This window comes from Anomalospiza imberbis, chromosome 1, assembly GCF_031753505.1.
Source record: "Anomalospiza imberbis isolate Cuckoo-Finch-1a 21T00152 chromosome 1, ASM3175350v1, whole genome shotgun sequence".
Lineage (NCBI taxonomy): Eukaryota > Metazoa > Chordata > Aves > Passeriformes > Viduidae > Anomalospiza > Anomalospiza imberbis.
The window spans coordinates 135,285,825-135,300,288 of NC_089681.1; the positions used below are offsets into that span (position 1 = coordinate 135,285,825).

Below are 14,464 nucleotides of genomic sequence, written 5' to 3' on the forward strand. Positions count from 1 at the left end.
CAGACAGAATTATGTCACAAAGCTGAAATTTGAGATAATAAGAAACTCTTAGCTTTTTTTTTTCCTGAGTTTTTCTTCAGTGTCTACAGTGCAGACTGTTCTGTCTTGGTGTACATTTGATTTTTTTATACTCAGGCATTTTTTACTGAGCTCTGCCCTCTGCATCTTCCTCCCAGTCACAGGCACTTGAATATTGAAGCATATCTTAAAGTCACAGACAGTCACAAATAAGTAAAAAATATGGAGGTGAGAGGACAGAGGTAGTTTTAGTTAAATCATTCAGTTGGTCTTTGGGGAACTGCTAATGTCTAGTTCATATTCATGGTGCACCTATGCTATAGGTAGCCATCTAGTCTAGTAGTCTACTTTCATTTGATGAAGTGAAACAAACTGTACCGGGAAACATCATTTTACAAGTGTTTCTACCTTTATGTTGCTGGACTGTTTCTTCCCTCTATACTAGGCAAAGTCCATTTGATGTACAGAAATTTTCTGACAGTAGATGTTCTGTCATAGTAATAAATTTGCTGTGGCTGACCTGATGTCAAGACCAAGCAAGAGTGAAGCTAAGTTTAAACAAAACTTGATTCACATATTGCTACCTTGAAAAATTACAAGATATTTTAAAAATATAGGGCTCCTGTTGACATAGATTTTTTCTCTTTCAGCCAGGTCAGATTTATGTCTGCAGCCATTTTCTCTAACAAGCAGTTGTCTTTTTCTTAGCTGGGCTAGCGCCACTTTTCTGTTGCTGTGGTGGCACCATCATGTGCTGCCAGCAGAAGGTTGGGGCTTAGCTGCAGGTGTTCATGTTCTTCCTCACATAGTGTGAGCTCCAGCTGTCTGAAACCCACCTGCTGTGTTGGGGAAAAGTGCTGGAAACCCTTCAGAGAAAAAAAACAAAAACAAAAACAAAAACCAAAAACCCAGCTGTCTAATGTCCTGCCTAGATCAAATGTGCAAGAGTCAAATTTGTCACTTGGTCAGTTTATCAGTGGGACAGGCTTGATTAGAGCTGTCTTTGCTGTTTGTTGGAGATGAACAGCAAGGCAAAAAAGCTGGAGTGATACATGACTATGGGAAAAGCTGCTGAGGAGATACTGTCAGTCTGGAAAGAGTGCCTGTTTGTTCTTGGAAGTCTGTGCAGAGTGTCTTGTAATGTTTTTATGCTTGAATGTACATCTGAGTATACAGTTGTGTGATCATCTGCATGACTTTTCTTTTTTTTCCTTTCTCACAGTGCATGCCAATTAAAGGCCTTGGATTTGTGCTTGGAGCCTACAAATGTATTTGCAAGGCTGGATTCTATCATCCCAACATCTTCTCAGTGAACAGCTTTCAGAGTAAGTGCCTTTGCTTGAGTTAAAAAAAAAAAGAACACAGAGCTAGCATTAATAATGCAGGGCTGCTTTTATCCTCGTCAGGGTTATACAGTAAAATCCCAGTGGTTTGCAACTCCCTGATTATATAATCACTTAAGGAGTGGTCCTTTGGTTTGTCATTCACGATACTCTTGAGGATCCTGTAAAACATACCCACTTGAAGAATATTTGATTTGTAAATAAATTAAAAAACATGAAAAGAAGCCTAGCTAAGGGGAAATAGACATTTCTTGCATCTGTGCTCATTCAGAGTATTCTGGAAATTAATCTACTCATTTTCTGTTTAGCCAGAGGAATTTAGAATGCCCTAGCCTCTGGCTTTGTGCAGGCTTTAATTGTTTTCATTTTACTTCATTTGCACAGGAGAATTCAAAGGAGTGTCCAAACTCTTAATACATGCTGATGCGGTAATAGAGATGGTTCAAGCCTGGGAGTCTGTTTGGCTGGATGTATGGATAACGTACATCCTACACATGCCCAGGACACATACTGTATGGTTCTTAGACTGAATTGCCCACAACAGGAGAAACAGAACTTGGTTGATATTAGGGAAGACAGACAAAATGCGTGCCCAAAGCTGATGTCTGTTACTGTCATCATGTGACCAAATCTCTGTATGGATTTTGTGCTGAAATTGTTGCAGTTGTACTGATAGAGCTCAGGCTGCAGTCACAGGTGCAAAGCTGCTGCTTGGAGGTGTAACAGGCATCCTTCTCTACCTCCTGCTTTCAGGTTCATCTCATGCCCAGCTTCTTTGCACTGTCCTTTAGCCAGCGGTTCATGGCATCAGCTCTCACTGTGAGATCAGTTTGTGTGAGATATCCAGGGAATGGCAATGAGTAGCTTAATCCAATCTTGGTGCAGGTCTGTGTCTGTTATCTCATGCCTTGTGTGAAAACAGCTGTTTCTGTTTCCCAAGAGAAATACCTCTAGTACTAATCATCATTTAATTTACACACAAACACACACACACACACACACACACACACACACACACACACACACACACATATATCTGGGATATAATGTCTCCTGTGCATATTTGTGGAGTAAATAGCACAGTTTGTTCAACAATTTATCTGCTGAGGGTTTCCCCTGTCTTTTCATATGGTAAAGTGTTGCAGAAGGCAGCCTTGTGATAGTGCTGTTTCTCTGGGCTGTGTGAATCTGTTGCTAGAGTAAGGAGGATGTTGGTTGTTCCTGAAGTGCAATGAGTTCTGGTGGAGTTAGGATTTAATTCCTTGAGAAAGCATATAAAGAAGACTTCATACCAAATGCCATAGAACACACACACAAAATTGTGACTAGAGATCAAAACAGCATTGATCATTAGGGATGAGATTAACTTTATTTCATATCAGTTGTGCAAAATATATGTGCTTGGTATGTGTTAGTCACCTAGGTTTCAACTGCTGTCAGCATCAAGAGCATGGCTCCCCTGGAGAGTGATTTGTCTTTAGATGGAAAAAGCAATACCTCCATCTTTTCTCCATTTGCTATAGAATGAAGAGCCTTAAAATGGCTATTTAGCTCCTAATAAAGTGAAATTTGTCTTAAGGAAGTTTGCAAATGCTGATATTGTAGAATGTAGGGGGCCAGTTTGATTTGAGCCTTTGTTTCTGTGAGGTCACCTGAGTTTTGAAATTGTAATGAAGAACTTTTTTAATTAATCCAGCAACTCCATCTGCCAAGTTGTATAGATGATTTCAAAAAGTGAACAGTGAGACTGGAAATTACTAAAGTAATGAGAAAAGCCTGTAGTTCAAAGGAAACTTGGCCCTGTTGCACAGCTGCATTCTCTAAAAAGAAAAGAGGAAAAAATTATATGGCTAAAATGGCTGAAGTATGTATTTGGTGGTTCAAAGTGATGTTAACATAGGAATTCTAGATACGAATTCTGCAAGCAATTTTGACAGAAACTGTCTGATCTGGAGATCTCTTTGTGGAGCTAGGTTGGTGAAATCTGATGATGAAAGAGATGAAACTGAATAGAAATGTTAATCATTTAGAAAGTATTCCTAGTGGAAGAAAATAAAGAAGCAGCAAAGATTTGCAGGTCTCAAGATATCAGAAAGAAGATAAAAAAAAAATTACCAGCTTTGTACTTCACTCAATTGAAAAATTGGATTGTATTATGTCTTGAAATGGGAGCATTTCTCAATGGTGCCAGGATTTTGCACAACAGCAAAATATGGATAACTACAGTTTCACATTGTGTCTGAAGTATCCAGCTTTTGAGTGGGGGAAAGGTTCTGCTTTCAGCCCAGATTAATGTTTTGTTTGAGTCTGAAAGATAACTGTATAATGCAGCTTTGCTGGGAATTTGTACACTCCACACAGTTTATTGGTTCACTCAGTGGGAACCTGCAACGTGACATAAACAGTGTCTGTGTAGGAAAGATCCTGCAAATCACTTGCTTTCTTGTCTTAAAGCAGCATGGTGTTGCTGCTCCCAGCAAGGCTGCACATGTTGCAGGTTCCCAAAGAGCGTGTGGGACAGGGGCACAGCTGGAATTCAGGCTGTTCTCTTAATGAATAAGAAGCCAGGTAGGAGGGCATTTCCCTCCCAAGTCTGCGTTCATTCTTCAGAACTGATGGAGCCAAAATATGTAAAACCTTTCTATTTTTTCTGCATGCGTTAATGAGGATCTTGGGTACTAGAAGGGGACAAAGTTATTACCATACTTCCAGGGTGTCTTTTGAGGTTAGGAATTGATTTTAGAAAAAAAACACATTTCTTGTACATAGGCTGTATTAACCTATAAGTACTTGAGTATGTGGTTATGCACTTTCTCCTAATGGCTCATTTTTAGGTAGCACTATTAGTATAGATAGAATAGACTAACTGATGATTACTTGTATTTTAACATTCCTGTAACACCCTTACACCCTTCTCTAAAGTACTTCTCTGCCTTAAGGGGTAATATGGGGTTTGCATTGAAAAATCTTTAGCAGAACAATGGTGCTTTGTTCAGCCTTGAAGTTTGCCCTTTAGCAATGCATCATCCATATACTGCAGAAATTCCCAGCTCTTGCTGTTTGGATGTGGAACCTGTCCTGCTTGCACCAGAAGTGTTTTTTTCATCTGAATATGGGACTTTGCTGTCTTTAACACTGCCACGATTGCATAAAACTTTCCAAGAGGAGTTTCCAGTTCAACAGGAAGTTTCATTTTTTACACCTGCTCTTTGGCTTTGTTTTGTTTCTTCAACAGAACCTGCACATGCAGATCTTTGCATATATGAAGGTTGTCACCGACTTCAGTGATCCCTTTCCGGGGTGAGGCTTATGACCATGGCTGATGGCCAGGTTTTGGTGCCAAAAGGTCCAATTACATTCTCACCAAATTACTGCAACATCACTGATGCCACTGGAGTGTCCCTAATTTACTCTGTTATAGAACAGGAGCAGAATCAGTCTTTTGTTCTGCTCATTTTGCTCAGCATGCACTGTGCTTTCTGTGTTCATGTGCTGAGTTCTGAGTGGAATGCAGATTATTTGGTTTGAGACAGAGCAGTCCCTGCCCTGGCTCTCAGCAGTCTGTGGTGCCATTCTCACTTTGCAGGAAGGTCTCAGCTGGAGATGTTGCAGCTGCTGAGGCATCCCTTGCGTGGCAAAGTGTCCTTAGGAGAACTGAAGCTGATGAAGAGTTACCCTCAGGAGAGCATTTCAAAAACAGATGGGCCAATCAGACAGAAAAATAAGACTGGGATAGAAGAAAGAAGAGCTAGGAAAAAAGTATGGTGGAGTGGAAATAGCTGAAACATTTAAGCTTTTTGTTTTATTATACTTCATGTTAGTTTGTGTCCCTATTCCTATTTTCTACCTACTGTGCTCGATTATTTTCTCCTTCCTTTTTATCCTTTTTTTTTGTTATTTTGTTTTATTTCTCTTCTTCTTTTCTTTTTTTTACACCTTGCTTATTTTCAGCTTTAACTTCTGCAGCAGTGTTTGCTTCCATCTCATTTGTGACAGTGCTGAAACTGCTACTGCCTTACACAAAGCAGGAACAACTTCTTGTCCATCTACCTTACCATGTCTAGAATCTTTTGACATCTTTTGAGGAGGAAAAATTGTTTTTATTCACTGCAGGAAACATGCAATTCCAAAGTACTGCTGAGACAGGACTAGGCACAATGAAACGTCTAGCAGTTCTGTTAGAGGCACTCCAGGCTTGGCTTGGGCTGTCTGTGTCTTGAACTGATGTTACGTTGACTTTGGAGAGGGGACAGGACCAGACCAAAAGGGTAGAAATGTTCAACTATGCATTGGGCAGCTGTGCCTTGAGACATATAGTTATGGCAAGGGTGTGGGTGGACAAGATCCCTGTCAGTGGTATATATAAGGAACAGTTCTTCCCCAAGAATTTGTTTTAGAGGGTCTGAAAAAATTATTTCTTTTTGTCAAGGAGAAATAATAAAAAAAAAAACCCAAACACATAGGAATTGTTAATTGTTCCTCACTGCATTATGGGAAATTTAATGTATATCCAATTTTTTTGATCTTTCTTTTATTAGCTATAAGGAACAATCACATGGAATCACAGAATCCACTAGGTTGGAAAAGACCTCTGAGATAACTGAGTCCAACCTGTAAGCAACCCCCACCTTGTTAATCAGACCACAGCACTGAGCACACATCCAGTGGTTCTTCAGACACCTCCACCTCCACCTCCATCTGATTGTCAAAAAACATTCAGAGAAAAATCAGTCCTGGCTGGCAGTGCAGACAGTGCAGAAGAGGTGCATCAGTGATCTTCCTTTGAATACAACAGACAATACCACAGAAACAATAGATTGGAAAAGACCTCTGAGATCACTGAGTCCACCCTATGACCAAACACTGCCATAGACTAGACCATGGCACTGAGTGCCATGTCCAGTCTTTCCATAACTCCTTCAGGGATGGTGTTTCCACCACCTCCCTGTGCAGCCCATCCCAGTCTCTAAACATGACACCAGACACATCTAAAGAAAAGCTTGCTATTGTGCTATGAAGTCATATTCGTGGGATATTCACTTCAACATGCAACTGTTTATTTAACTGTTATCCCTGTAGTATGTGATGAGCATCCACATGAAGTCACTCCCACATATGATTCTGATAAGAAACTGCTTGCTAAAATGGAATATAGTGTATTTGCAATGACTTTCAAGGTTGAACATTTCAGAAATAAAGTAAGTGCATCAAGTTTAGAATCATGCTAAATTATCAAGCCATATTCAGATAATATTTGTGACAAGTCGTGTCATAACTGTGGGTCTTGAACTATATTTTTCTGTGTGTAAGTTTTTATACTGCAAGTAATTTATTTAGTTGACACAATAAAAATATATTAACAAATGGTTTACAGGGCTCAGAAATGTGAGGTTTTAAAGAGATGGGCTAATTGAAGGGCAGCTGTAGAAATGAGAAAGGTACAGATATGTGGTGGAAAAGTAGGGTGACATGAGCTTAAATGTTGAGGAAATGGAGTGGAAAACTTGGACAGTAGGGAATGCACTCTTGGTTTGGATATGGAGATGGGATGTGGGAGACTGTGACTTCTGTCTCTGGCAGAGGATAATGTGGGTCTGTTGCTCTAGAATTTAAGAAAGCAGGGATCTGATGTTAGATTTGGAGAAGGTGGTTTCTGTTAAAGCTCTTGGAATGATAATGTACTGAGGTCCATGGGTGTGTGCTCTGAAGAGAAGTTCCAGTTCTAGAATATCTTCAACATTAGTGTTCCTTAGAGGTTCTCCATCTGCTTGGTATGCCCAAGCATGGTTATTTTCCAAGATTTCCATTCCTACCTCTCACAGTCTGGGTCAAAAAAGTACAAGAACTCTTCTTGCTGACTCCTTGTATCTAAAAATCTGACTTCCAACATTAGTCAGCACTACTCTGCTATATTCAGGTTTCTGACATGTTAGTTCAGAATAGAGCTCCAAGGAGAAATTCAGGAACTGCATGAGAAATACCATCCTGTTCTCTACTCACTCTGGGATGTGGGAGTGAAGCATCCTACACTGAGGACAAGGAGCATGGCCTCTGTCCTTTTCCCAGGCTTTGCCTGGTAGCAGATGTGTGCTCATGTGCATTTGGACATGGATTTGAGAAAGCAAGAAGTAATTACCCTTGTAGAAAACCTTCTGCTTCAATTGATTCAAACTAAAAGTCTGAAGAGAGTTGCATAAGACTATGTGTATGTGCAGCACAGATGGAATAGGTTGTCTCTTGAAGGACTCAGCAATGCATGATTTACTACTTTCCCTGACAGAGAAGGAGAATTTTGATCAAAGAAATTGAAGCAGTTCTCTAGAATTGTGAAAAGTGAGAGGAGTTATCACACATTGTAACGCACCCATTGATTTGGCTTCAGCCACATTTTGTTGTTTCTGTGAGCTCCTAAGGCTGTCTTGCCTATAAGAAACATTTTCAACAAGTTATTTTTTTCCTTTTAACTATACTCTTTTTTACCCCCTTTCTCTTTTACCTTTTAATTTTATTAATGGCCTGTAGGGTAAGCAGCCTTACAAGAGTTTATGGGCAAGTGTTATAGATCAGAAAAATTAGGAATCTTTCTGTGTGTGCTCTTGATGGGTTCACATTGATGGATGAGATGTCAGTTCAAGAGTCATTGATTTTCCTAGACAAAATATGTGTGTCTACTTCCTGGTGTGCTTATGTGAACAATAGAAAACTATACTTAATCTAAGTGCACTGGTTTTGCTTTGGGAACAGTGTAGTTCAATCATGCAACAGCCTGTTGAACAAATGTTAATTAAGAAGGTTTTAATCTAATTTGGAGCTCATTAATTCACTAGATATCATTTTTATAAAATTGAGAACAATCTGAAATGGGATCAGAGCTTGTAATATGAACATTAGGTAGTTAATGGGTCCGTCCTTCATCTGTCCGTGTAAAATCCATTCCGTATTCCCAAATATTTAATGTAATTTTTTCCTCATTCAAAATTCTTCATAGAATTTCCTGTGCCGATTTAGCCCACTTTAAATATAACAGGAAAGCACTTGATGTTTAATAAGCTCACTTTCCCTCATTGGTCTGCATTTTCTGAATATTACAAAGGGCGGTTTAGTGAGAAAAACAGCACTGGGCAAGCTATTTTGTAACCTATTGAGAAAGAATGGGAGGGAAAGAAAGCCCAGCAGAGGACTGGTGATGAACTCCCCATCCCCTACAGCTAAAGGTGTCTCCCTTCGCTCTTCTGATACTTTCAGGAAAGGATGCAGAAAATCGCTTTTCTGGTGGTGAATTGTCAGAGGAAGTCTACACCTGCCTACCCTGCAGAGAAGGATGTTCTTTCTGCACAGATGATACTCCCTGCTATGCACAGGAGGACAAGTATTTACGGCTGGCTATCATCTCCTTCCAAACGCTCTGTATGCTGCTGGATTTCATCAGCATGCTGGTGGTCTACCATTTCCGCAAAGCAAAGGTAAACCCGCGGGCTTTACTTTATTGTTCCTCCTCACCGTGTGGTACGCGCTCGTTTATCTGGGTTCTGTAGCTTCCCATTTTGAGGGTCAGTTTCTCAGGCAAGAAGCGCAGCTCAAGGGGAGGATGGGATTTCCAAACAGGAATGTTTTCCTGAATTGTTTATGTGGTTTTAGGGAAGAAGAAGAAGAAAAAAAAAAAAAGCTGAGCAATTTGTGTCTTCCAATGAAATATGCTTGCATTTATAGATGTTCAGCAGAAATCAAGGAAACTATTAAGTAATTTTGGAAAATCAGGCCAATTAATTATGCACATATCTAAAGGGAAATGGGGTTTTTAGAAACGTGGAATCTTGAAAGTCTCTGCATTACCACTGCTGGGAATGATGTTTGGTTTCAATATATTTGAGTGACTAGATGGAAAATAATTATGGCAAAGAGAAATCTTTCTGAATAATTCTAGTTCCTAGATAGTTTAAATGTGATTCTATGGTTAAAGATTATTATTGTTTTCACTAAAGCAAGAGTATACTAAGGAGTATCTGCAAATTGTTGATGCAGCATTTATGTACTAAGCTAATAAACTTTCTGCTTTTACCTCACTGAAAATCTGGTAACATCTCTTCGAATCTCACTGTTGCTTCAGTAAATGCAGAATATTCTCTGAAACTTCAAATTTACTAAAAAGAAATTAACTGGAGATGGCATATATTCACTACCTACATTTGAGAAACCTAGGTGTGCTCACAGTATGCTACATTATTGAAATTAATATCTTCATCCACTTTCTATAACTAGATAAGTATTTCCATTTTGGTTTTTGGAACACTTGATCCTACAGTCTTCCTGATCCTGCAGTGTCTGTGTTACAAATGCGTGGCTCATTTTGAAAGAGTTTAATATCCTGCCAGGAAATCACAGAACGAGCAATGACATTCCTTTTTTTATCTCTTCTGTTTCTGACAGTGTCTTTGTATTTAATGATATTATATTAAATGATTCAAATTACAGACTTAATTGTATTCATAAAGTTTTTTTTTGTTATGAAAAGTTTGTTGTAGACATCTGTTTAGTTGCTTGACATTAACTTAGCAGAAGAACTTCATTCCAATTTTGTGAGGTTTTAATCTGGTAATGTTACCCGCTTTTAATGTCATAAACAACATAATGGCAAGCATTTCTTGTGAGTGAAAACTATTTCTAGACTTAGAAAGTGATATGCAGCTATTGCAAGCTGGGCTTGACTTCTTTTTTACACACCACAGTATTGATTGTTTTACAGGGAATATTTATATTTTCTCACAAATAGGTTGAGAAATAGTTTTCTCTCTTGCACTTGTACAATTGCATATGTTCTGATATAGATATCTTCTAGAGTAAAAAGATATATCTTCATTAGACATTACACAGGAATCTTGTGCTTCACAAAACCTGCTAGTGATGAAAAGCACATTTTTCCATTTGTGATGATTAGTCAGTTCTCCATAGTAGTCTATGAGTGAAGAAACACATGGAATCCAAATCTTTAATACCAAAGCAATACTAAAGTTGCATATACACATCTTTTGTTGTCTCTGAAGTGCTTTTCAGTCATTAGGAAAAAGTTTGTGCTTTATTTTTTTTCCAGATTCTCTCTTACCATTCGTAATCATGACATATGAATGAGTGAGAATCAATCATAAAACAAAGCATTCTTTTTCCCTGAAAGAAAGAATATGCTTTTGAGACATTGCTGTTCCTTCAGTTGACCAGAGATGGATTCAATTACAGTTTTGGTTCTTTACAGGAAAGTTAACTTTTCTCTAAATGTGTATCTCAACGGAAAGGGGGAGGAAACATGAGACAAAAGAAATAATATGGTGATTAACAAACCTTTCCATTATGATTGATGTTTTCAAGGGAGAGAAACTGATAGATTTTCCATTGCTTTTCATGTCATTCAGTTGTGTTTTTCTTAGATATTCCTTTAGTGGTTTTTATCTTGTTTGTACAGCATGAAAAAGATCTTGTGTGTTTACCATGACATGAGAAGTTGTATGAAGGGCAAACATTCTGAGAACAATGAGTATTTGCATAAGAAAACTGCTAGTTACATTGGGAAATGATGGAAATTTGGAGTGAAGGAAGAAAAATAGTAGTTTACTATGTACTCTCTGCCAAGGAGGTAGAATCATGAAAATGAAAGAACACATAGTGAAGTATATTCAAAATATCTGCCCTTTTGAGAATTTCCAACTGTTAGTGAAGCAAACCACAGTTAGGTTAGTATATATGTCTGTGATTAAAGTTGCTGTGTTAAACTGCTCATTTCCATTGTGCTGTGTGGGAGTCAGAGAAGAGCATTTCTTTCTATTCTCTCCCACGTGTAGCACTACAATATTCAAATGGTTGCAAAAAATAGTTTTGAATGCACCATTTTAACAGAAAGAACAGCATACTGCTACTATATCAAGAAGCAAACTTCAAAGTGTTCAAGGGAGCAAAAGATGGGAGTTGAAAATAAAAGATGTTAAATTAAGGCCCTTTCAGTGCTGAAAGGAATAAAGAATAGATATATGACATTTTTATCTGTCTGTTGATCAGTAAAATCAAAAGGTAAACGGGATCAAGTTACCTCTTTGGTAAAAACGACTGCAGAAGGCTTCTCAATGCTTGTACTTCATGGGGGCTCCTGGTAATTACTACCTTCAAAAAACTAAGGTCCTGAAAAGTTAAGGTCTGCCAACAGAAAGCACTTGGGAAGAAACACCCCAGGCACCTTGGCAGTGATTTATAAAAATTCACAAAAAGAACGATAAAGGTTCCTAAGCATCCTTCAGTTTATGATGGAAGTGACATGACATTTTTTTGTCTTAAAAGAGGTCAATGTATCAGTAAGAGCAGATGCAGATCATAACTATTTTAGGGAAATTAAGAAATACTTCAGCTATTCAGATCATACTGGTTGAACTTTTTATGACCAAGCAGTACTTACAGTGGAAAATTGCCATCGGCCTAGTTTTGTCAACAGTGTGGAATATATGTGAGATCCAAGGCAGTTGCTGAAAGACCAACCATGGGTGAAAGATGGAGCACTGCACTGCCACAGAGCACGGCTATGAGAACAGAGACCTTTTTGACAATTACTGCCCAAGTGTTACTGAAAAAATGTGATGATAAAACTTTCATTTTGACACAATCATTATTACTCACCTAGGCCGTAATAATAAGACTCTACAGAGAACCTGGTAAATACCAGCTCGTGAGTTCCCATGCAGATCTTGACAAAATGAATGGTAATAAATAGGCAAAGCCTATAGCAAGCCAGAAGACCGGCTTTTAAAAGCCAGGCTTCTCTTTAGAGGGACTTTTACAATTCTCTGAAGTTGTAAGTCTCTTCTTCTAGAACTTCTTAAGGTTCCTCTGAAGACTCCTCTTCAAACTTCTATCTAGAAAACTGCTGAATTATTAATTGTGTAATAAGTTTACATTAATAGCAATAGAGGAGCAATGGAAGATAGGAAATGTGACATCTGTATTTATAAAGACTCCTTATAATAGTGACAAGAACTAAAGATCAATAGATCCAACTTTCACACTTTGAAATTCAGAGTAATGGTAATAAATAACAGAACTACTGGGTCCGTGGGCAAATGTGGGAAGTGGGCTTTTGTGAGAATGTGATGCCCTACAAATGTATTTGTAGCTCTGTGAAGGTGAGTTATGAGCATGTGGATATGAGAGTACTTCTTCCAAAGTCTGCCACCAAAAGCTCTTAAAATTTTGGTCTCAAGGGACTAGGTGAGCTGCACTATGTGTAGGTAACCAAGGGGAGGCAGGAAATATGTTATAAAATCATCTACAGTAGTGAAATGTTGATGTGCAAAAATAGATATATATTCATGGTTCCTCTTAGGGTATCACTAGAGGGATTAAGGATCAAGGGATCTCTCAAATGTTCAAGGAATCTCTCAAATGTTTTTTAAAAAAGAAGTAGTTGCATTACAAAACTTTTAGTTGCTTTGTGTCACTCACTGGCAAAGAATGTCACAGATCTCACAGTATAAAGCAATTCAAATAGGAAGGAATCATTTCTCTCTATGTATATTTCTATATATGTTTCTATATTTTTGGGTGTTTAAACACAGTGGTTTTGGTGAAATATCTGATGCTCCAAGGTCATAATTTTATTGTTGGAAACTTGGAGGATAGATCAGGAAGGATTATTCTCTGCTTCCTTAATAATGCAGTACAGGCTGTGAAGTGAGGTAGGACACTAGAGTCTAAACCAGAATGTCTTTTATTCTTTTGGTAAAGTGTCATTAAGTTAGATTTCATGTCTCTTCTTGAAAACCTTGTAGTTACTTATGTAGACTTGCACATTTGATAGGTGACAAAACAAAATTCAGCTTGTTCATCCAAAACACAATTGATCCAAACTACTGGTACCATTGACCAATCTGACCATTGCCAACTTGTAAATGTAAGTGCAGAGTAGCGACTTCAAGCAGTCATTGAAATTGGCCAAAAGAGCAAAATGGAATGGCAAAAAGATACTGTAACAAAGCTCCAATCAATGCTGTGGAATTCATTTGAGGCTTTGTCAAACACAGGTAAAAGTGACTCAGCAGTTCTGAGATCAGCTCAGCAGTGACATTATTTGAGTGCAAGAGTCATAACTGGAGAAAGTCACAGGCAGAAAAGGTGGCCCATTGCCAAGAGAAGGAAGAACTCCAAAACGATAAGAAGAAAAGAAATTTGGAAGAAGGCACAGAAGGAGTAGAAGAAGTTAAACCACTAGTGAAAAGCTTTGTAGGGAAACATAGAAAAAGCTGAAAATATAATAGATAAAGAGGAGATGCTACTGCTATAATGAGAAAAGACTAAACATTTCAGCAGGAGAGTAAATGCGGGAAATGTGCCAAAGAAAGAGAAAAGGGGAAAAATTATTCATGGCTAATACAGGAGGGAAATCAGATGTGTCTGTTACTTCAAAGAAATTTTTCTGTGGACAGCTCCCGTGCCAATCAGTAGTGAAAGCTGGAAGCCATGAACCTGGTATTGACACAATGTGCAAGAGGCTCAAAAACTCAAGGGAGATGAAAATTTGTGAAATCCCATCAGAAAAGCTGACAGCATCTGACAGCACCAGTTTAATGCCACTGAGGGAATTGTGTGATGAAGCCTGGGAAAAAGAGATCTTTCCTCAATAGTGAAAATGTTGGAATTCTATTTTGACTGCTCTGACAGAGTGACTTTCCTGAATATGACCCTGGAAGGTGGTGAGGCTTCTGCAGTGTCAGAGAAGTAAAGGGACACTGGATGCAAAACAGGGAACAGGTCAGTACTGTTGGTAATCGTGTTATGTGTCTTATCAATCACAAAGGAGTCTGTAAATGAACAGTCTCCTCTTATTTCCTTGGTTTTCAAAGGCTTTGACAGAATTTGAGGATCTTGCAGAATAACTTTCAGCCTTACCAAGTCAGATTTTCATGGCTGTATATAGAGGTGCAAAACATACCCAAAGTTGAACAACTAAGGAACAAAACAGCTCAAGGTGATACTAGCAAGCATCTTTATGTGCTGTGGCATTACTATTATTTAATAATGCAAACATCACTACATAAAACATGTCCAAAAAGTGTGAGGCAAAGCAAACAAAA

General features: G+C 38.4%; 1 protein-coding gene across 2 annotated transcripts in view; it reads left to right on the top strand.

Moving 5' to 3' along the window:
* GPR158 (G protein-coupled receptor 158) overlaps window positions 1-14,464 on the top strand; it is a 189,704-nt gene that overhangs the window by 79,174 nt on the left and 96,066 nt on the right. For both annotated transcript variants that reach the window (XM_068171752.1, XM_068171744.1), the window contains exons 3-4: window positions 1,241-1,343; window positions 8,607-8,824. In XM_068171752.1, coding sequence (XP_068027853.1) covers window positions 1,241-1,343; window positions 8,607-8,824 — 321 coding nt within the window. The remainder of the gene's footprint in view (window positions 1-1,240; window positions 1,344-8,606; window positions 8,825-14,464) is intronic.